Source organism: Oncorhynchus mykiss, chromosome 4 (genome assembly GCF_013265735.2).
Source record: "Oncorhynchus mykiss isolate Arlee chromosome 4, USDA_OmykA_1.1, whole genome shotgun sequence".
In the NCBI taxonomy this organism is placed as follows: domain Eukaryota; kingdom Metazoa; phylum Chordata; class Actinopteri; order Salmoniformes; family Salmonidae; genus Oncorhynchus; species Oncorhynchus mykiss.
The window spans coordinates 40,698,703-40,719,984 of NC_048568.1; the positions used below are offsets into that span (position 1 = coordinate 40,698,703).

Here is a 21,282-nt window from a genome sequence, read left to right on the forward strand (position 1 = left end):
TCTCTAATATCTGCTATCGGTGCTATGTCTGCTATCAGCATATATACTCTCTGCTATCAGTATCTCTAATATCTGCTATCGGTGCTATGTCTGCTATCAGCATATATACTCTCTGCTATCAGTATCTCTAATATCTGCTATCGGTGCTATGTCTGCTATCAGCATATATACTCTCTGCTATCAGTATCTCTAATATCTGCTATCGGTGCTATGTCTGCTATCAGCATATATACTCTCTGCTATCAGTATCTCTAATATCTGCTATCGGTGCTATGTCTGCTATCAGCATATATACTCTCTGCTATCAGTATCTCTAATATCTGCTATCGGTGCTATGTCTGCTATCAGTATATCTACTCTCTGCTATCAGTATCTCTAATATCTGCTATCGGTGCTATGTCTGCTATCAGCATATATACTCTCTGCTATCAGTATCTCTGCTCTCTGCTTTCTTTGCTATCAGTATCTCTACTCTCTGCTATCAGTATCTCTACTCTCTGCTATCAGTATATCTACTCTCTGCTATCAGTATATCTACTCTCTGCTATCAGTATTTCTACTCTCTGCTATCAGTATATCTACTCTCTGCTATCAGTATATCTACTCTCTGCTATCAGTATCTCTATTCTCTGCTATCAGTATATCTACTCTCTGCTATCAGTATATCTACTCTCTGCTATCAGTATCTCTACTATCAGTATATCTACTCTCTGCTATCAGTATATCTACTCTCTGCTATCAGTATATCTACTCTCTGCTATCAGTATATGTACGCTCTGCTATCAGTATCTCTACTATCAGTATATCTACTCTCTGCTATCAGTATATCTACTCTCTGCTATCAGTATCTCTACTATCTGTATATCTACTCTCTGCTATCAGTATCTCTACTATCAGTATATCTACTCTCTGCTAACAGTATCCCTACTCTCTGCTATCAGTATATCAACTCTCTGCTATAAGTATATCTACTCTCTGCTATCAGTATCTCTGCTATCAGTATAGCTACTCTCTGCTATCAGTATATCCACTCTCTGCTATCAGTATATCTACTCTCTGCTATCAGTATATCTACTCTCTGCTATCAGTATATGTACACTCTGCTATCAGTATCTCTTCTATCAGTATATCTACTCTCTGCTATCAGTATATCTACTCTCTGCTATCAGTATATCTACTCTCTGCTATCAGTATATCTACTCTCTGCTATCAGTATATCTACTCTCTACTTTCAGTATATCTACTCTCTGCTATCAGTATCTCTACTATCAGTATATCTACTCTCTGCTATCAGTATATCTACTCTCTGCTATCAGTATATCTACTCTCTGCTATCAGTATATCTACTCTCTGCTATCAGTATATCTACTCTCTACTTTCAGTATATCTACTCTCTGCTATCAGTATCTCTACTATCAGTATATCTACTCTCTGCTATCAGTATATCTACTCTCTGCTATCAGTATATCTACTCTCTGCTATCAGTATATCTACTCTCTGCTATCAGTATATCTACTCTCTACTTTCAGTATATCTACTCTCTGCTATCAGTATCTCTACTATCAGTATATCTACTCTCTGCTAACAGTATCCCTACTCTCTGCTATCAGTATGTCTACTCTCTGCTATCAGTATATCTACTCTCTGCTATCAGTATCTCTGCTATCAGTATATCCACTCTCTGCTATCAGTATATCTACTCTCTGCTATCAGTATATGTACACTCTGATATCAGTATCTCTACTATCAGTATATCTACTCTCTGCTATCAGTATATCTACTCTCTACTATCAGTATATCTACTCTCTGCTATCAGTATCTCTACTATCAGTATATCTACTCTCTGCTATCAGTATCTCTACTATAAGTATATCTACTCTCTGCTAACAGTATCCCTATTCTCTGCTATCAGTATATCTACTCTCTGCTATCAGTATATCTATTCTCTGCTATCAGTATATCTACTCTCTGCTATCAGTATATCTACTCTCTGCTATCAATATATCTACTCTCTGCTATCAGTATCTATATTCTCTGCTATCAGTATATCTACTCTCTGCTATCAGTATCTCTACTATCAGTATATCTACTCTCTGCTATCAGTATATCTACTCTATGCTATCAGTATCTCCATTCTCTGCTATCAATATATCTACTCTATGCTATCAGTATATATATTCTCTGCTATCAGTATATCTACTCTATGCTATCAGTATATCTATTCTCTGCTATCAGTATATCTACTCTCTGCTATCAGTATCTCTACTATCAGTATATCTACTCTCTGCTCTCAGTATATCTACTCTCTGCTATCAGTATCTCTACTATCAGTATATCTACTCTCAGCTATCAGTATATCTACTCTCTGCTATCAGTGTCTCTACTCTCTACTTTCAGTGCTATCTCTTCTATTAGAATCTCTAATCTATGCTGTCAGTGCTATCTCTGCTATCAGTATCTCTACTCTCTGCTATCAGTATATCAGTATCTCTAAATACTGCTGAACCTGTCTTGAACAGCTATGAAAGGCAGCCATGAACCTGTCCTGTACAGCTATGAAAGGCAGCCGTGCTGTACCTGTCCCATTGGGTGCATCACTACCCTGCCTGGTTTATAGCACTCTAAAGCATAATCTGTCAGACCAACTGGTCATAACTAATACTGCATGGAGCCTTCATTCATTTTGTCTGTAAACAATACATGTTTTAAGCCAAGTTAATTAAAAAACACCATTGCAAAAACACTGTCCACCAAAGCTATTTGGGTGCCCTAAGCGAGAGAGAAAAATGTACATTTTAAAATATATTTCCTGCAATTCTACACATTTTGCCACGGGGAGTAGAGAAGTTTAGCAATTTTTGCCATATGGTAGAGAGAACAAATGTGCAATTTCACAGCTAATTTCCTGCAATTCTTCCGATTTTGCCATGGGGTGGAGATTTTGCCACTGGGGCCATGCTCTCCCCCATCCAGGACATCTACTTGAAACGATGCCTAAGAATGTCCCGCAGCATCATCAAGGACCCCACAGACCCCGGCCATGAGCTCTTCACTCCCTTACCGTCAGACAGATGGTATCGGAGCACGAGGTCTGATATCAACAGGCTCAGTTTCTATCTACAAGCCATCAGACTGCTGAACACTTTAAATGGACTCTCCACACCTTAGCACACATGCACTCACTCACCCACACACCCACACACACATACACACACACAGACATACACAAACCCACACAGACATGCACAGACATGCACAGACCCACACAGACATACACACACCCACACAGACATACACAGACATACACAGACCCACACAGACATACACAGATATACACCCCGTCCCTGGAAAAAGAAAATCTGCGTCATTTTCAGCTGGTCCTTGTAATGCTTCATCTGCCCCCCTGCGGACCGCCGGCCAAGATGTAGCTGGTCATTCAGGATCTTCTGCGGCAAGCACTCCTGAGACATTCTAATGACATGCCAAAGCCAGCGTAGTTGATGTTGGGTGACCAAGGCCTCCATACTCTTGTAGTTGGTCTTAGCAAGTATTTCTGTAGGGGGCACATGGTTGCACCAGGTGATTCCCATGATGCACTGCAGACATCTTATGTGGAGTCACTCGAGCTGCTCGTTGTGGCGACTGTAAGTGACCCAGGCTTCCCAGCTGTAAAGAAGTGTGGTGATGCAGACGGCTTGTTAGACGGAGACTTTGGTGTGGAGGTGGAGATCCCTGTTGTGGAAGACCTGAGTTTCCTGAGTTTCCCGAAAGCAGTTGATGCTCGATCCTATTTTGAATTTGAACCTGCTGCCCGGGTATTTGAAGGACGGGACTATTGCCAGTGATTTGTGTTTAATGGTGAAGACAGGCATGGTGGGTGGAGGGCAGGATCTCCATTGGCAGACCACCTCTGTCTTGGGGGTGTTGATAGACAGTCCTATAGACCCTCACAACCTCACAGACCCTCAGTTTTCCAAAGGAGTTCTGATGTTCCATGTCACCAGCATTTTTCGACTACTGAGTGGAACTCCCGATGGGTGCGGTAGCCTATCCAGGATGTAGTTTGTGAGCAATTTTTAGGCCACTTTTTCCATGCCTCTCCCCAGCTGGGGTGAGCAGTGTGATTCCTAAATAGGGCTGCTCAGTCATACAGGGGTCTGCCGAGAGCAGCTGCCACTCAAGTCCCAACCGCTGACGACCATAATAGTCCTGTGCCGCTGGCGTGCAGGGGTCTGATTAAGGGCTTCCGGTGCATTCACTCCTGCCCCCATCACCGGATACCCCAACACCGCCAGACTTTAGTCCGGTTTCACAGTTGATGGCTTCAGCTGAGGTCAGAAGTGGATACCTGCACATAGAAAGTTATTTAAAGTGCTACTGAGGGTGTGCAATCTCCAACAGCACTTCCTCCCTGTAGGAAGGTGAATTCCAGTGGCAAGGGGGGAAACCCAGGATGACCAGTATCTTCCACACCTGCAGGAGGCTTCCGGATTCCCCAGTCTGTCCACATCCGCCTACCGCGCGCCGCCAGCACGCTGCTTTTCTCTCAGGGTGTTCTCCCCTAGCCTTTGTCGTGCCTGACTAACCCACAAGGCAGCGGGGTAGTGGCTGATGGCTGCCAGGACGTGTCCATACAGAGGTGGGCCTGTAGAGATGCATCTCTGGGGCCCACTGCTGCTCTGAGATCCCCTGCCTGAACAGACGCATCTCTGGGGCCCACTGCTGCTCTGAGATCCTCTGCCTTTAAAGATGCATGTCTGGGGCCCACTGGTGCTCTGAGATCCCCTGCCTGAACAGACGCATCTCTGGGGCCCACTGCTGCTCTGAGATCCCCTGCCTGAACAGACGCATCTCTGGGGCCCACTGGTGCTCCGACATCCCCCTGCCGGTTAGCCTAGACTTTCAAGACAACCAGTTAACTTGTGCAGCTGTGAGGAGGCCCGACAGGAGTCTTTGTCATGGAGAGGCTTTGTACCGGCAAGGGGAGACGTGTGCATGAAGCTGCTCCCCAATTCACCACAAGGAATAGCCCGGCGGCAGGGAGCTGTAAGGGAGAGTATGCAAGCACGTGGTAAGCAGGCATTCAACTTTGCCCTACCTAGGCACTATTGCAGTAGACGCATCACATGCACCCTGCAGCTGCACACACACACACACACACAGACACACAGACACACACACACACACACACACACACACATACACACATACGTTCATCATCACAACTGCTGCTACCAGACCCTTATTTATTATAGCTAATACTGCCCCATTTAAAAACTTGCCTCCCAATCCCCCCCCCCCCCCCTCCCCTGTTACAGGTGTAAATATTGTATGGTCCCTTCCTGTATTATACTTATGCTAAAATATTTATTATATTTTACTGAGCCATTTAATTTATGTTTGTTTTCTCATCTTGTATTATTTCTTATTGCCGAGAAGGAACCTACAAGTACGCATTTAGTTGGACAATGTGTATACCATGTGTATCCTGTACATACAACTAATAAACCGTTAAACTTGAGGTCAGGGCCCCTGGGCACATGCCATGTGTGCCCTGTCGATATTCGGCTATGATTAGCTGGCTAGACTAACTTACTAATTACATTATTTTTTTCTGACATAGCTAATTGAGTGACTGTCAGTGACTGTCATAACAAGAGAAAAACTGATCATGCGCAATCACATTGTGACTTGTTTATTCTACAATTCTCTAAGTTGTGACCTCGACTGAGTTTCACATTTTTAGATATTTTTTATTTATTGCCTTTGCAGACGGCAGATTGACATGAAGTGTTGTCAACTTTGTTCTAAGGGCAGAAAGAATCTGACTGGTTTGTGGCAGAACAAATCCGATTGGTTTCTTAAAGGTCAATGGGTGGAGTTTAACAGATGCACAACTTTTGAAAACATGGTGGAGGTTTGAACTGAGAATCTTGTAAATTAAATGTTGAATTACAAGTTCGAAAATAATTTAAAATCATTATTGTGTTACAATAGTCAGACTTCATGTGACAATATCTCTAAGATACAACTGGTCTTCTCACTTGAAGCAAAAAAAGTCAAATGTAGCAAGCTAGCAGCAACATGCTAAAATAATCAGAGCAAGCAAGCTAGCTAGGCATTTAGCAACCTCTTAGCTACATATGTTGAATTAATACATAGAGCTAGCTAGATGTCAAATATACAAGTAAGTCAGCTAACATTTGCTGTATTGAAATTTGAAAAAGATAGCTTGAAAAGATCGCTTGAGGCCATCAGGGCACTTCAAGCACAAAAGGTAATACTAAAGTCTTTACTGTCCTCGGGGAAGCCATTTGAATGCGCTGTTTAAATGCTTCCCCAGGCGAAGTAATGTTAGTTTGGGTTAAGATCAATTTTGTGCCCTAAAGGCAGACTTCAAGCAAATGTTGTTAATTCATGCAATAAGTATCTAAAATATATCCTATGGTTATCTTCACCCAAACTAACAATAATGCTCCTGGATCAGCATTCCGATTTGTAGTTTATTAAAATTTATTTGACCAATTATTCTTGCTTTTTATCATTTTCTCATTTACTGGAATATTTGAGACCTAGCTAGCTAGCTATATTTTATGCCTCAACATTAGTAAGAAATAGCTATTTGCTAGCCAACTAGCTCTGTTTAGCTTAGCATTTAACTTTGCTGCCCCAGCGGCAGCATAGCTGTCCATTACTTATTTTATTTAAGTTCATGAACCTTATTCAACTTAACATTTCAATAAAGCAAATGTTAGCTGACTTACTTGTATATTTGAGACCTAGCCAGCTAGCTCTATTTATTCATTCAACATGAGTAGCTAAGAGGCTAAGAACTTGCACTGACTAGTTTAGCATGTCGCTGCTAGCTTGCTACATTTTACACTTTGCTTCAAGTCAACAGACCAGTTGTATCTAAGAGATATTGTCACATTTGTCTAACTACCGTAACACAACAATTATTAATTAAAAAAAAATGTAAAACACTACCTCAAAGTTTTATTTTCAAGATTCTCACTTCAAACCCCTGCCATTGTGCATCTGTTAAACTCCGCCCATCGACCTTTTTAATAACCAATCAGATTTGTTCTAAACCAACCATATTATGTCTGCCCTAAGATCAAAGTTGACTACACTTTATGTCAATCTGCTTGTGGCAGGGGGCCCCTGAGCAATTGCTTATGTCTGGAGCCATCCCTGAACCAAAGAATCGAGGAGAAATAATGTGTTGAGTGGGTTATTGAGAGTAGCTGGGTGGAAGTTTGAATGTGTATATGTCATTCATATTTTGTATGAAATACTTTATGTGAATCATAGATGTACCAGCTCCCCACATATTTCCTTTTAAAAGTTCCTTGTTGGTGCAATTTAAGGCATGAAGAAACTCTTAACTGTGGACTAACCAAAGGTCAGCATGGGTCAACCCAGGAGACAGATGTATTGACATGTCATTTCATTTCCTGTTCGCTAAGCTTTAAAAGATAAGGATACTGTGAGAAAGAGAAGACTGTGGACTTCAATAACAGCTCGGCTCCAGTCGAGAAACAAATAATGATTCATGACAACTGTCTTCTATTAAATGGAGCATGGAACTGAAATGCTGTGGAGAATGTCTCTCTCTCTCTCTCTGAGAGGTGCTGACACACACATACGAACGCACACACACACACAGAGACACAGACAAACACACACACATGCACACACGCGCACGCACACACACGCTTTAGAACTAAACGAGAGGCTTTGACCCCAATTAGAGATAATTACAAGAGCTACGTGATAATTAGCAACACAACAGCAACCTCACAGAAGCACCATTCAGTTACAAAACACATGGCGATTAAAGCACTTACTGTTGTTGGAGTCATTATGTAGTTTACAACCTCCCGTTTCCCATCTACCACACACACACACACACACACCATGTATTTAGAGGCCTGAATGCTCTACAGAACTAGCTGAAGGACTTCCATTTTTGCCCACACCAGTAGTTCCTAAAAGTCATGACAATATATCATAAGCATTTTGTATTGATATTAATAATACTCACTATTCTTCCACTGTATGTGTATGCAGATGTCTGTGAGCTATAACTCTTACCAGTAAGCCTCTGATCATAAATATAGTTCATTATCTGTAGAAGATAGATAAAAACCAGTGAAACCTATCAGGAGAGGCCCTCCATATTCCATAATCATATTTCACATACCAATGACAGATATCTTCTCCTCTCAATGCAGGGTCTGAGCCTCACACACCCAAACACACTCACATGCGTAAGTGCGCGCGCACACACACACACACACACACACACACACACTCAACCTATCAGCCATTGATGTTGAAAAAAACAATTGCTTGTGGTGCAGCATCTCTTCTTTTCAAACTTGTGCATTCTTTGTTTTCTTTTCAGCCAAATTGAATATTGATTCAATCAGAAAACCTACTGCAGCGCCCAAAAGCACCTCATTGATGTACCAGACTGACGTTTTTCTTCAAGTGTGACATAATAACTGCGTTATTCTAAAAGCAAAACACTCTTCTAAAATGCTGTTTTGTAAAGTACCCACTAAAAAAAATGTAGATCATTACAATAAATACTCTGTCCCTGGTAGACCTGTTGGGTCGGTTTCCCAGACGCAGAGTAGTCCTGAATTAAAATCAAATATTATATTGAGAACAACTTTTAGTCCTGCTCTGGACTAATCTGTGTCTGGGAAACATTTTATTTAACTAGGCAAGTCAGTTAAGAACAAATTCTTATTGTCAATGACGGTCTAGGAACAGTGGGTTAACTGCCTGTTCAGGGGCAGAACGACAGATTCCAGTTACTAGTCCAACACTAATGGGCTACCCTGCCGCCCATTATGCTCTAGAGACAATCTAATCCTGGAATTATTAATAACTGGAAACTGTATGACAGATCACTGTTATTAATCACTGAGATTATCATCTGGAGACTGGACTAGAGGAATGATTTAGGCCGCCCCGGGGTCAATGCTAACAGTGGAGAACAGTTGGACCCAAAAATAATGCAGTTTACAATATTTTCTATGCTAATTTAAAGCTAGAATCCTTAGTCTCTACATGTATTTTGGGATTTATAAATTCATGATATATTCTATTGTATGATATTTATACAATAGAATATTGTATAAATGCTTCATGAGCTTAGCTCATCTCATGTACCCCAGCAGATCGAACCAAAAAGCTTGTTTCACTCCAATGTTTGTAAACAATGTAATTATTTTTTAAATTTATTTAACTAGGCAAGTCAGTTAAGAACAAATACTTATTTTCAATGACGGCCTAGGAACAGTGGGTGAACTGCCTGTTCAGGGGCAGAACAACAGATTTGTACCTTGTCAGCTCAGAGGTTTGAATTTGAAACCTTCCGGTTGCTAGTCCATCGCTCTAACCACTAGGCTACCCTGCCGCCCCAAAACAAACACTATGTTAGCTTCAAAACATGGTTTAAACTATCATTTTGATATCATGGATGGTCAGTCTTTGCATCCATAGCTCTGTCTATGAATTTGAGAGTGGTTACATTTCTCAAGGCCCATATCCCTCAGCTTTATCCAAAACAGAGGCAGGTTGTCCACTTCGTAATTGTTACAATGAAGAACTCTAGTTTTAACTGTGGCAGCATCATAACAAAAGGTCTACGTTTGAAGTATGAGAATATAAAGACAACCACATTTATCCGCGGCTGACATCCGGCTTTGGTAACACTGTGAACAACACCATTGTCTTCATTTTTGTCAGCTCACAATATGTGTATTTTTCAATACATCACGGTATTAGTTTGAAACACTTATGACTAATGTGTATGTTTAATTATCTAACAAATTACACGCCACTGATAGGAGCGTATCCTAATTCTAGATACAACATGTTCACCAGGGCTGCAATGATTAGTAATATACGTTTTGCAACGAAAATGAGTTTCTACTGGACTAATTCAGGTAGGTCCCCCGTCGTTTCGGTTGGTTCCTAGTGAATACACCCAATGTTACGGGAAAATGGTAGGAACATTTCTTCTCAATTGCGTTTCATTTCGGACAATAATACAGCGTAAGGCCGGAAACATTAGACAGCGGAAAAGAAGCAAACTACATATTTTCAAAGTAGGCTATTTCGGAGATAACTTGCTAGCAGTCATGTCGAGCACAGATATATTTCAGACACAGTTATCCCAAATCATGGGGTTATTAGTTGAATCAACAGTTAGCGAGATGGGGCGACTTCTCGACGTGTGTGCTGCTGTTTTGGAGAATAAAGACAATCGTTCCCTGAAGAGAGAAATGGAGCGTGTGAATATAACCAACAAAGTGAGTGAGAAGTGCACCATCAAACCAATTATCTGTGATCAAACCGTAGAGATGGATAGAAGACTCATTTTTATATATATCTGCCATACTAGGGTTTGTGACTGCATGGGCAGCGCCATTGAGGCTGAGGCCACAACCCATAGGAAACCCCACGCAGTTCCACTACATGGTGGAATCCTTAAATGTCGCTGCCCATGCTAAATCGTCCTTTTGGCTACTAGAGGCCTCTGTCATTCTCTATGGATCAATTTTTTTTTTTTTTTTTACATTTAGCTAGCTAACGTTAACCTATAACAGGGCTCTCTAACCCTGTTCCTGAACCACTACCGTCCTGTGGGGTTTTCGCTCCAACCTTAATCTAGCGCTCCGGATTATCATGTGAGTTACAACTGGGGTTGAAACGAAAACCTACATGAGGGTAAGTCTCCAGGAACAGAGTTGGATAGCCCTGGAATATATTTATTCAGATGTGTTAGAAACGAGGCAGGCAGTGAGTGTGTGTTTTGAATGGTCAGTGACGGTGTCAGTAATTCAGTCAATTGTTGTTATTATTAATCTTTCAGATAAAGTTTGCGTCATTCATGGAAGTGTTGAGTAAAAGCTCGATGGAGAAAATATCATTACTGGTGACTGTGGACGAGATGGAGGTGAGAGCCGTGGAGAAGACTGGTGGAGAAGGCACAAGTGGTGGAGAAGCAGTAAACTTGCTTGACCCAGAAGTAAAATCACGTGTAATTATAATCTGTCCAGGAGATATTAGAGAAGCAGTTGCGACTCAAAAAGGAGCCGTAAAGGGTGAGTCATTTGTAGTTGTTTTTACATTGATTGTTCATTTATGGTTGTGGATGTTCCCATAAGAGAAAGTTAAAGTTGTATCTGTCCCATCACAGAGACTGTGAGAGCATGGGGAAGCGCATAGAGAATGATAGAGAGATCGCTTTGCCTTAAGAAAGTTTTCACACTCATTGACCGTAGCCACATTTTATTGTTACAGCCTGAATTTACTGACACCAGGATTTTGTTGTTTAAATGGGTATAAAGCCAAGGTTGGTGATTTTCCTGGAACCTGCAGTTATGGAATGTTTGTTCACGAGTATAATTCATTGGCTGATCCTTCCTGATGACCCGAAAGGAAGGATCACGATTCCATAACCATAGGAAGTCCCACCCAGTTGACTACTTTAAAATGGTGGAAGCCCTTAATGGCAGTGTCCATGCCAAAACTGGTTTTTATGCATTTAGAGTCGTCTATTTAACTCTATGGATGTACAGTTTCCTATTCCTGTGTAACATCAATTATATTACAACATTGTGTACATATTTTTATTGCTACAGTTAAATAATTTGTGACCGAACGGCTTATGTAGTAAAATTTGTACATTGTATAAAAGTAGAGACATTGTATAAAAGTAGAGACTCAGAGCTAGAAAATGGTATATCATACACTACAGTTGAGGAACAATGGGAAAGTAATCCTGCTTTGAAAGTTGATAAATTTGTAATCTCACTTTTGAGAAAATGGCCCTTGAATGTACTGGAGAGGTCCTCTTTGTCTACACCCATTCAGCATTGTTCACACCCTCTTAAGCCTTAGCCCCACCCATCTCTTTAAGGATTCACATGTGAGGCCATGTACTAAACAACCAAAGATTGACTGAAGGCTGTCTATTGACAGTTGTAGCAGTGACATCATGAACATTCTATTGTTGTCTGAAATCAAACTTGTCGTTTATGAATAAGTATAAACACAAAAGCTACAGGCTGCATGACATCACCTGCCTGGTGATCCAAAATAGCATAACTAGTGTATTTTAACACACATAAACCACCCATTTAAAAATTCAGTATATGTCAATCTATCAAACCAGGCAACATTCTAAACAATATTTTGGTTCGTTTCTAGCTTGTTAGTTAGCTGGCTAGCCAGTTCAAACAATGACCATATCACATAGCTGACGACATCTTCGCTTTAGCTCATGTGTCTTCATTATTACCGGAAAATAAACTCACAACAATATCATTACTTACTGGTTAATGGTGAGCCAATTACAGAACACAGCTTACGTTTGTGAGTGCGACGAAATAAAAGCAAAGCGTTCTACTGGAGAATTTTAGAACTTTGGACACGGGCCAATGAGACAAACGTTAGAGCCTCATTTGACTTTGGTGCAGATCATGTTCTACATGATGTTCTATGGTAAACACATGCTATATCAAATAAAAGTTTATTTGTCACTTGTACAGGATACAGAAGGTGTGGTGAAATGATTACTTGCATGGTGGAGTCTTTTTTGTTGTTGTTGTTTGTTTAGACATGTAGCTAGCTAGCTAAACAATGAACCACAATCCCAACTCGTGACGTTGCTACCCTGCATGAATCTGCGGGTATCTAACCAACTAAGTTCAATATTAGCTAGCTAGCTAACATTAGGCTATATCTAGCTATGCAAATGTCTTATAGATAGATACATGTATAATCGTGTAGTAATATTATTTGTAACGTTAGCTAGCTAACAGTACGCTTTAACTTGAAATGAAAACAACTTTGCGGCAAAGATAAAACATATATGAAAATGTAGCTAGCTAGACTATCTTACCCCCGTATACATGGATGGAAACTTCTCCCTCTCTGTCACCATGTTTGAAGATGTAATCCAGAGACAGGTTATACAACGGCATTCTATGTGTTCTCTTTTTGACTCCGTCTGCATATTTGCAATCAAACGCCAGAAATTTTCTGCATCTCCGTAGCTATCACACTCCTAATTCCACTGATTTCAAAACTCGGTCCTTCAGAAAGTGAAGAGTTCTACCACGTGATATCTTTTTTTTTAAAAGCTGCGCTCGAAAGGAGTACCTACACATACTGACCAACTCATGTTATAGACACAAGTGTGCTACATGGCAGACCAATCAGAACTCATCTCTCGGCATGTCCAGCCAAATCCATTATCTCAGCCAAGTATGGCTAGCGGGAAGGTTCCTCTCTTTTTCTGTGACTAAACCATCTAGGCTTCTAATATAACAATTGTATTTACAGATGGCATACAAGTTTGTTACTAAGGCAAATGAAAGTTAATATATTCCAGAAATATTCAGAACACATTTTTTGATTAAAAAATAACATTTATTTGCATTCAAATGCCTCTCCTGTGAAGTAGTGACGCGAGCCAAATGCCTAGTTTCCTGAAACCAGTTACATCTCCGATTTTTCTTCCGCACAGCAACAACCACAATGATCTTCTCTGTTTTACAGACGAGGGATCTTCTGAGTCTGATAGTCAGGAGGATTACCCTGGCCTTGCCCCCTTGCCCTCACCTTCATCAGATGAGGAATGGCTCCCTGAGGTTGATACCAGCCAGGGTGATGACCTTGACCCTCAGGCACCATCTGCATCTAGGTTGAAGATACCCAGGTTAGGACAACCCTAATAATTCCATATGGTAGTTTTTTGAAAATAAACACATTAAGCACTGTTGCTAACTAGCATAGCTCCCTTTTTTTGATTTAAAAAAATAATAATTCTTCCTCTTTAATGCAAAGAGTTATGGGATATTAGAATCCTCTTGTCTTAACTTTTTTTCTCTTCAACCTAGATCTGCTTCGGACCCAGACAAACAAGACGCAGGTAGGGATGGAGATGATCAAGATGTCCAATGTGGAGATTCTGCAGACGCCGCCCACCAGGGGCCCCTCATCTGTACCCACCAGGGGCCCCTCATCTGTTCCCACTGTGGAAAATGTTTCAAGGAGAAATGGTATCTGACGAGACACCTTCAGTCCCATACAAAATCTTACAGATGCTCTCATTGTGCGAAAGGTTTTAATCTGGCGAAGCAGCTAGCAAAACATTCCATTAAACACCAGGAGAACACCTTCAGTTGTACCGATTGCGACGCGGTGTTTCGCCAGAAATGTACTTTGCAGTCGCACAAGAAACGTCACAAAACGGAGAAAACGGTCACGTGCGCGGTTTGTGAAAAAAAGTTTGTAGGGGAAAGGCACAAGTGCATTGTAAAGCAGAGGACGTTCAGCTGCTCTTCCTGCCCAAAGGTCTTAAAGACCAGAGAAGGATTGTCTTATCACCAGGGAACACACTCCGGGGAGAGGAAGTATTGCTGTGAGACATGCGGCAAAACGTTCTTCACCGGCGTGTCCTTAAAAACCCACATGATGACTCATAAAGAGAAGGATCATAGCTGTACTGTATGTGGCCAACCTTTCAACAATGGACACGCTCTCAGAAAGCACATGGTGGCCAGCCACCCTGGAGAAACGCCAGAGAAACGCTTCGTCTGCGACGTGTGTGGCAAATGTTTCGCCAAAAGAGACCATCTGTATAAACACATGAGGAGACACAAGGAAGAAAAACCCTTTTCCTGTGACGTTTGTGGCAAGAAGTTTCACTCTTCGGGTAATTGCAAAAGACACGAGATAACGCACACAGGTGAGAAACTATACCACTGTGACCTTTGTGGGAAGAGTTTTACCCAGTCCGGAACCCTAACCATACATAAACTAAACACGCACACGGACGGCGATGAAAAGCCTTCTTTCAAGTGTGAGATTTGTGGGGAAGTCTTTCCAAGACGTTATACCCTAAAAAATCACATGGTCACTCACACGGGGAAGAAACCATGTCAATGTAGCGTTTGTGGGAAAGGTTTCTTTAGCAATCCTACTCTTAAAGCTCACATGCTCATTCACACAGGGGAGAAACCGTTTGAGTGTGATCAATGTGGGAAAAGGTTCACCCAGTCGAGTCATCTGAAATATCACGAGCGGCATGTGCACACGGGTGTCAAACCATTCGTGTGTGACATCTGTGGGAAGGCCTATGCAAATAGACAGAATCTGAAACTCCACAAGTGCAGTGCTTCTGCTAAGCAGTAGTCTGCGCAGTGCTTATGCTAAACGGTAGTAATCTAGCGTCACAACTAGATAATTGTCACCCTGTCAATGAGCAATATACACTGCTCAAAAAAATAAAGGGAACACTAAAATAACACATCCTAGATCTGGATGAATGAAATGTTCTTATTGAATACTTTTTTCATTGCATAGTTGAATGTGCTGACAACAAAATCACACAAATTATCAATGGAAATCAAATGTATCAACCCATGGAGGTCTGGATTTGGAGTCACACTCAAAATTAAAGTGGAAAACCACACTACAGGCTGATTCAACTTTGATGTAATGTCCTTAAAACAAGTCAAAATGAGGCTCAGTAGTGTGTGTGGCCTCCACGTGCCTGTATGACCTCCCTACAACGCCTGGGCATGCTCCTGATAAGGTGGCGGATGGTCTCCTGAGGGATCTCCTCCCAGACCTGGACTAAAGCATCCGCCAACTCCTGGGCAGTCTGTGGTGCAGACTGGTGGATGGAGCGAGACATGATGTCCCAGATGTGCTCAATTGGATTCAGGTCTGGGGAACGGGAGGACTAGTCCATAGCATCAATGCCTTCCTCTTGCAGGAACTGCTGACACACTCCAGCCACATGAGGTCTAGCATTGTCTTGCATTAGGAGGAACCCAGGGCCAACTGCACCAGCATATGGTCTCACAAGGGGTCTGAGGATCTCATCTCGGGCTGTGCGGCCCCCCCAAAGAAATACCACCCCATACCATGACTGACCCACCGCCAAACCGGTCATGCTGGAGGATGTTGCAGGCAGCAGAATGTTCTCCACGGCGTCTCCAGACTCTGTCACATCTGTCACGTGCTCAGTGTGAACCTGCTTTCATCTGTGAAGAGCACAGGGCACCAGTGGCGAATTTGCCAATCTTGATGTTCTCTGGCAAATGCCAAACGTCCTGCACGGTGTTGGGCTGTAAGCACAACCCCCACCTGTGGACATCGGGCCCTCATACCACCCTCATGGAGTCTGTTTCTGACCGTTTGAGCAGACACATGCACATTTGTGGCTTGCCGGAGGTCATTTTGCAGGGCTCTGGCAGTGCTCCTCCTTGCACAAAGGCGGAGATAGCGGTCCTGCTGCTGGGTTGTTGCCCTCCTACGGCCTCCTCCACGTCTCCTGATGTACTGGCCTGTCTCCTGGTAGTGCCTCCATGCTCTGGACACTACGCTGACAGACACATCAAACCTTCTTGCCACAGCACAGTTGTAGACTCCGTCTCATGCTACCACTAGAGTGAAAGCACCGCCAGCATTCAAAAGTGACCAAAACATCAGCCAGGAAGCATAGGAACTGAGAAGTGGTCTGTGGTCACCACCTGTAAGAACCACTCCTTTATTGGGGGTGTCTTGCTAATTGCCTATAATTTCCACCTGTTGTCTATTCCATTTGCACAACAGCATGTGACATTTATGGTCAATCAGTGTTGCTTCCTAAGTGGACAGTTTTGATGTCACAGAAGTGTGATTGACTTGGAGTTACATTGTGTTGTTTAAGTGTTCCCTTTTATTTATTTGAGCAGTGTATTTTTGAATGGACTGTATCTGTGAGCTGGAGGTTAGTGCAGACGTGCCAAGACCAGAGTGGGCGCATTCACTATAGTCAGCAGAGTTGAAAAGAAGATGGAATCCCATTTAACTTGTTTTTTTTTTTTTTGGGGGGGGGGGGGGGGGGGTATTCGTATGTGCACTGTGTCCATCATGCACATCCTTTTATCCTCAAGTACATTTATAGAAACTCATCTCAGATTGTAAAAATATGAAGATTGTTTTTATGCAGATTTGTTTTAGAATATTCGCATTTAAATTCTGTCTCCAATTGGATGGAAACCTTGCTATTTTAAGGGAAATAATCTGTGTACATTTTTTTTTAAATCTGCTTTGAGTGTCTATTGTCATGACTGGACTCCATTCTGTGTCGGGCTTGGTAGTCGTTTAGCACCAGACCAAACCGTGCAGTGGCTAGCTCCCATCACAATGTCCTTGTAAATGTATTGATCCTGCTGCTTTTAATTGGAGACCTTCTTCATATTGTTAGGAGTCTGTTGATTGATCGTCTACTCATTATCAATCAATAGACGAGCTCATTTTCCAATGTCATCCGGTAACCAGGTCTTTATGATAAAAAAAAATAAAATATTTGACCTTTTTACTTTTATCTAGATGAGATCAATGTTTTTTTTTATTTGATTTTTGTTGTTGGCTCTCAAATAGCAGTGAAATCAAATGATAGAATTTGTGATTTTTACCCCTAGCATAGTTGCTTCGGCTTTAAATGCAAACATTCTGTATTTAAATAAATAAACAAATTAGCATCTGTGTATTTTGTTCTTGTGTCTCTTCTCCAAGCCACTCCGTATTAAAATCACCATCAGCATGTCTTGAGCTCTCTGGCAGCATATTATTTTAGGGATTGAGCAGCCTCTTATCCAGGGTGACAGTGCATTCATCTTAATAATGTAGGTGGGACACATCTCAGTCATAAACCATGTTTCCATCCACAGTCATGTATTATAGTAATATGTAAAAATATATGTAAAATAAAAATAATCACAACAGATGATGGTACAATTTTATGAATGCTGACAGATGAGTTGTCCAGTTTGACATGGTGGGATCTTTTTGTAACCAGGTTATCATCTAACCTTTTATTTTGCGAGTAAAGGAAGTCAGATATGCATGTCACCGTCCAATGATTTACAGTCCACATTGTTACAGCCGGAATTCAAAATGTACACACATCTACACACAATTCCCCATAATGACGAGGGGAAAAATGTTTTTTAGAAATTTTTGCAAATGTATAGGAAATGAAATACAGAAATACACTATATATACAAAGTATGTGGATTTGGCTATTTTAGCCACACCTGTTTCAGGCAGGTGTATAGAATCAAGGAGCACACCGCCATGCAATCTCCATAGACAAACATTGGCAGTAGAATGGCCTGTACCGAAGAGCTCAGTGACTTTCAACGTGGCACCGTCATAGGATGCCACCTTTCCAACAAGTCAGATGGTCAAATGTCTATCCTTGCTAGAGCTGCCCCGGTCAACTAAGTGCTGTTATTGTGAAGTGAAAACATCTAGGAGCTACAACAGCTCAGCTGCGTAGTGGTAAGCTCACAGAACTAATGTCAGTTCCATTGTGGACATTTCCCTGAAATGAGATGTTGGCCTACCACGGCTAAGGGCTGTGTCCTAAGAACAGCCATTGGCCGTGGTATATTGGCCGTATACCACACCACCTCTGGTCTTTTATTGCTTACTTATAGCCGTCAAAACAAGTTAAATTCGACATCTATTGATCGAAAATGAGCTGGGAAGTTTAATAAGGGCAAATGATTTTCTCTTGAGACATGCAGTGCATTCATAAAGTATTCAAACCCTTTTTGACTTTTCTGTGTTACGTTATGCAATGTTTCATCGTGCTCATGCGCACCATCTAGTGCTCGTTCGACTTTTGAATCGGATTTGACACCATATTAAATCAAATATAATTTTATTGGTCACATACACAATTAGCAGATGTTATTGCGGGTGTAGCGAAATGCTTGTGTTCCTAGCTCCAACAGTGCAGTAGTATCTTAACAATACACACATCTAAAAGTAAAAGAATGGAATTAAGAAATATATAAATGTTGGGATGAGCAATGTCGGAGTGCCATTAACTAAATATAGTACATGCATATGAAATTAGTAAAACAGTATGTAAACAAAGTGCCCAGTGATTCCATGTCTATGCACAGTGGAAGTCGGAAGTTTACATACACCTTAGCCAAATAAATTTAAACACAGTTTTTCACAATTCCTGACATTTAATCCTCGTAAAAATCCCCAGTTTTCAGTCAGTTAGGATCACCACTTTATTTTAATAATGTGAAATGTCAGAATAATAGTTGAATGATTTATTTCAGCTTTTATTTCTTTCATCACATTCCCAGTAGGTCAGAAGTTTACATACACGCAATTAGTATTTGGTCGCATTGCCTTTAAATTGTTTAACTTGGGTCAAACGTTTCGGGTAGCCTTCCACAAGCTTCCCACAATAAGTTGGGTGAATTTTGGCCCATTTCTCCTGACAGAGCTGGTGTAACTGAGTCAGGTTTGTAGGCCTCCTTGCTCGCACACGCTTTTTCAGTTCTGCCTACACATTTTCTATAGGATGGAGGTCAGGGCTTTGTGATGGCCACTCCAATACCTTGACTTTGTTGTCCTTAAGAAATTTTTTCCACAACTTTGGAAGTATGCTTGGGGTTATTGTCCATTTGGAAGACCCATTTGCGACCAAGCTTTTAACTTCCTGACTGATGTCTTGAGATGTCTCTTCAATATATCCACACAATTTTCCTTCCTTGTGATGCCATCTATTTTGTGAAGTGCACCAGTCCCTCCTGCAGCAAAGCACCCCCACAACATGATGCTGCCACCCCCGTGCTTCACGGTTGGGATGGTGTTCTTCGGCTTGCAAGCCTCCCCCTTTTTCCTCAAAACATAATGATGGCCATTATGGCCAAACAGTTCTAATTTTGTTTTCAGACCAGAGGACATTTCTCCAAAAAGTACATTCTTTGTCCCCATGTGCAGTTGCAAACTGTAGTCTGGCTTTTTTATGGCGGTTTTGGAGCAGTGGCTTCTTCCTTGCTGAGCGGCCTTTCAGGTTATGTCGTAATAGGACTTGTTTTACTGTGGATATAGATACTTTTGTACCCGTTTCCTCCAGCATCTTCACAAGGTCCTTTGCTGTTGCTCTGGGATTGATTTGCACAATTTTCTGGAATTTTCCAAGCTGTTTAAAGGCACAGTCAACTTAGTGTATGTAAACTTCTGACCCACTGGAATTGTGATACAGCGAATTATAAGTGAAATAATCTGGCTGTAAACAATTGTTGGAAAAATGACTTGTGTCATGCACAAAGTAGATGTCCTAGCCGACTTGTCAAAACTATAGTTTGTTAACAAGAAATTTGTGGAGTGGTTGACAAACTAGTTTGAATTACTCCAACCTAAGTGTATGTAAACTTCCGACATCAACTGTACATAGGGCGGCAGCCTCTAAGGTGCAGGGCTGAGTAACCGGGTGGAAGCCGGCTAGTTATGGCTATCTAACAAGTCTGATGGCCTTGAGATAGAAGCTGTTTTTCAGTCTCTCCGTCCCAGCTTTGATGCACCTGTACTGACCTCTCCTTCTGGATGGTAGCGGGGTGAACGTGGCTCGGGTGGTTGATGGCCTTGATGATCTTTTTGGCTTTCCTGTGACATCGGGTGCTGTATGTTTCCTGGAGGACAGGTAGTGTGCACCCGGTGATGCGTTGGGCAGACCGCACCACCTTCTGGAGAGCCCTGCGGTTGCTGGAGGTGCAGTTGCCATACCAGGATGTGATACAGCCCGACAGGATGCTCTCAATTGTACATCTGTAAAAGTTTGAGGGTCTTAGGGGCCAAGCCGAATTTCTTCAGCCTCCTGAGGTTGAAGAGGTGCTGTTGCGCCACCTTCACCACACTATGTCAGTGGACCATGTCAGTGATGTGTACGCCGAGGAACATTTTCACCTTCTTCACTGTGGTCCCATGGATGTGGATAGGGGCGTGCTCCCTCTGCTGTCTGAAGTACACAATCGGCTTCTTTGTTTTGTTGACGTTGAGGGAGAGGTTATTTTCCTGGCACCAGTCCGCCAGGGAGCTCACCTCCCTGTAAACTGGTAATCATGCCTACTCCTATTGTCTGCAAACTTCATGATTGAGTTGGAGGTTGTGTTGCGCATCTGCGTAATGGTGTCGTGTCCTACCTTCACCACCTGGGTGCGGCCCGTCAGGAAGTCCAGGACCCAGTTGCACAGGGCGGGGTTCAGACCCAGGGCCCCGAGTTTAATGATGAGCTTGGAGGGTACTATGGTGTTGAAGGCTGAGCTATAGTCAAAGGAACAGCATTCTTATGTAGGTATTTATTCTTGTCCAGATGGAATAGGGGAGTGTGCAGTGTGATGGCGATTGCATCTTCAATGGATGGGGTGGTATGCAAATTAAAGT

The 21,282-nt window shown here is 42.0% G+C and overlaps 1 protein-coding gene across 2 annotated transcripts; it reads left to right on the forward strand.

The window, feature by feature from the left end:
* The first annotated feature begins 9,959 nt into the window (after positions 1–9,959).
* LOC110522626 (oocyte zinc finger protein XlCOF6) lies at positions 9,960–15,322 on the forward strand. Of its 2 annotated transcripts, none has more exons than XM_021601088.2 (4): positions 9,960–10,331; positions 10,895–11,126; positions 13,588–13,747; positions 13,929–15,322. In XM_021601088.2, exons 1-4 carry the CDS (start codon positions 10,023–10,025, stop codon positions 15,223–15,225), a joined length of 1,998 nt encoding a protein of 665 aa, XP_021456763.2. In that variant the 5' UTR covers positions 9,960–10,022; the 3' UTR covers positions 15,226–15,322. The 2 variants fall into 2 exon arrangements, with proteins under 2 accessions (XP_021456763.2, XP_021456764.2); XM_021601089.2 differs by lacking the exon at positions 9,960–10,331 and adding an exon at positions 10,590–10,749.
* Positions 15,323–21,282: the final 5,960 nt, after the last annotated feature.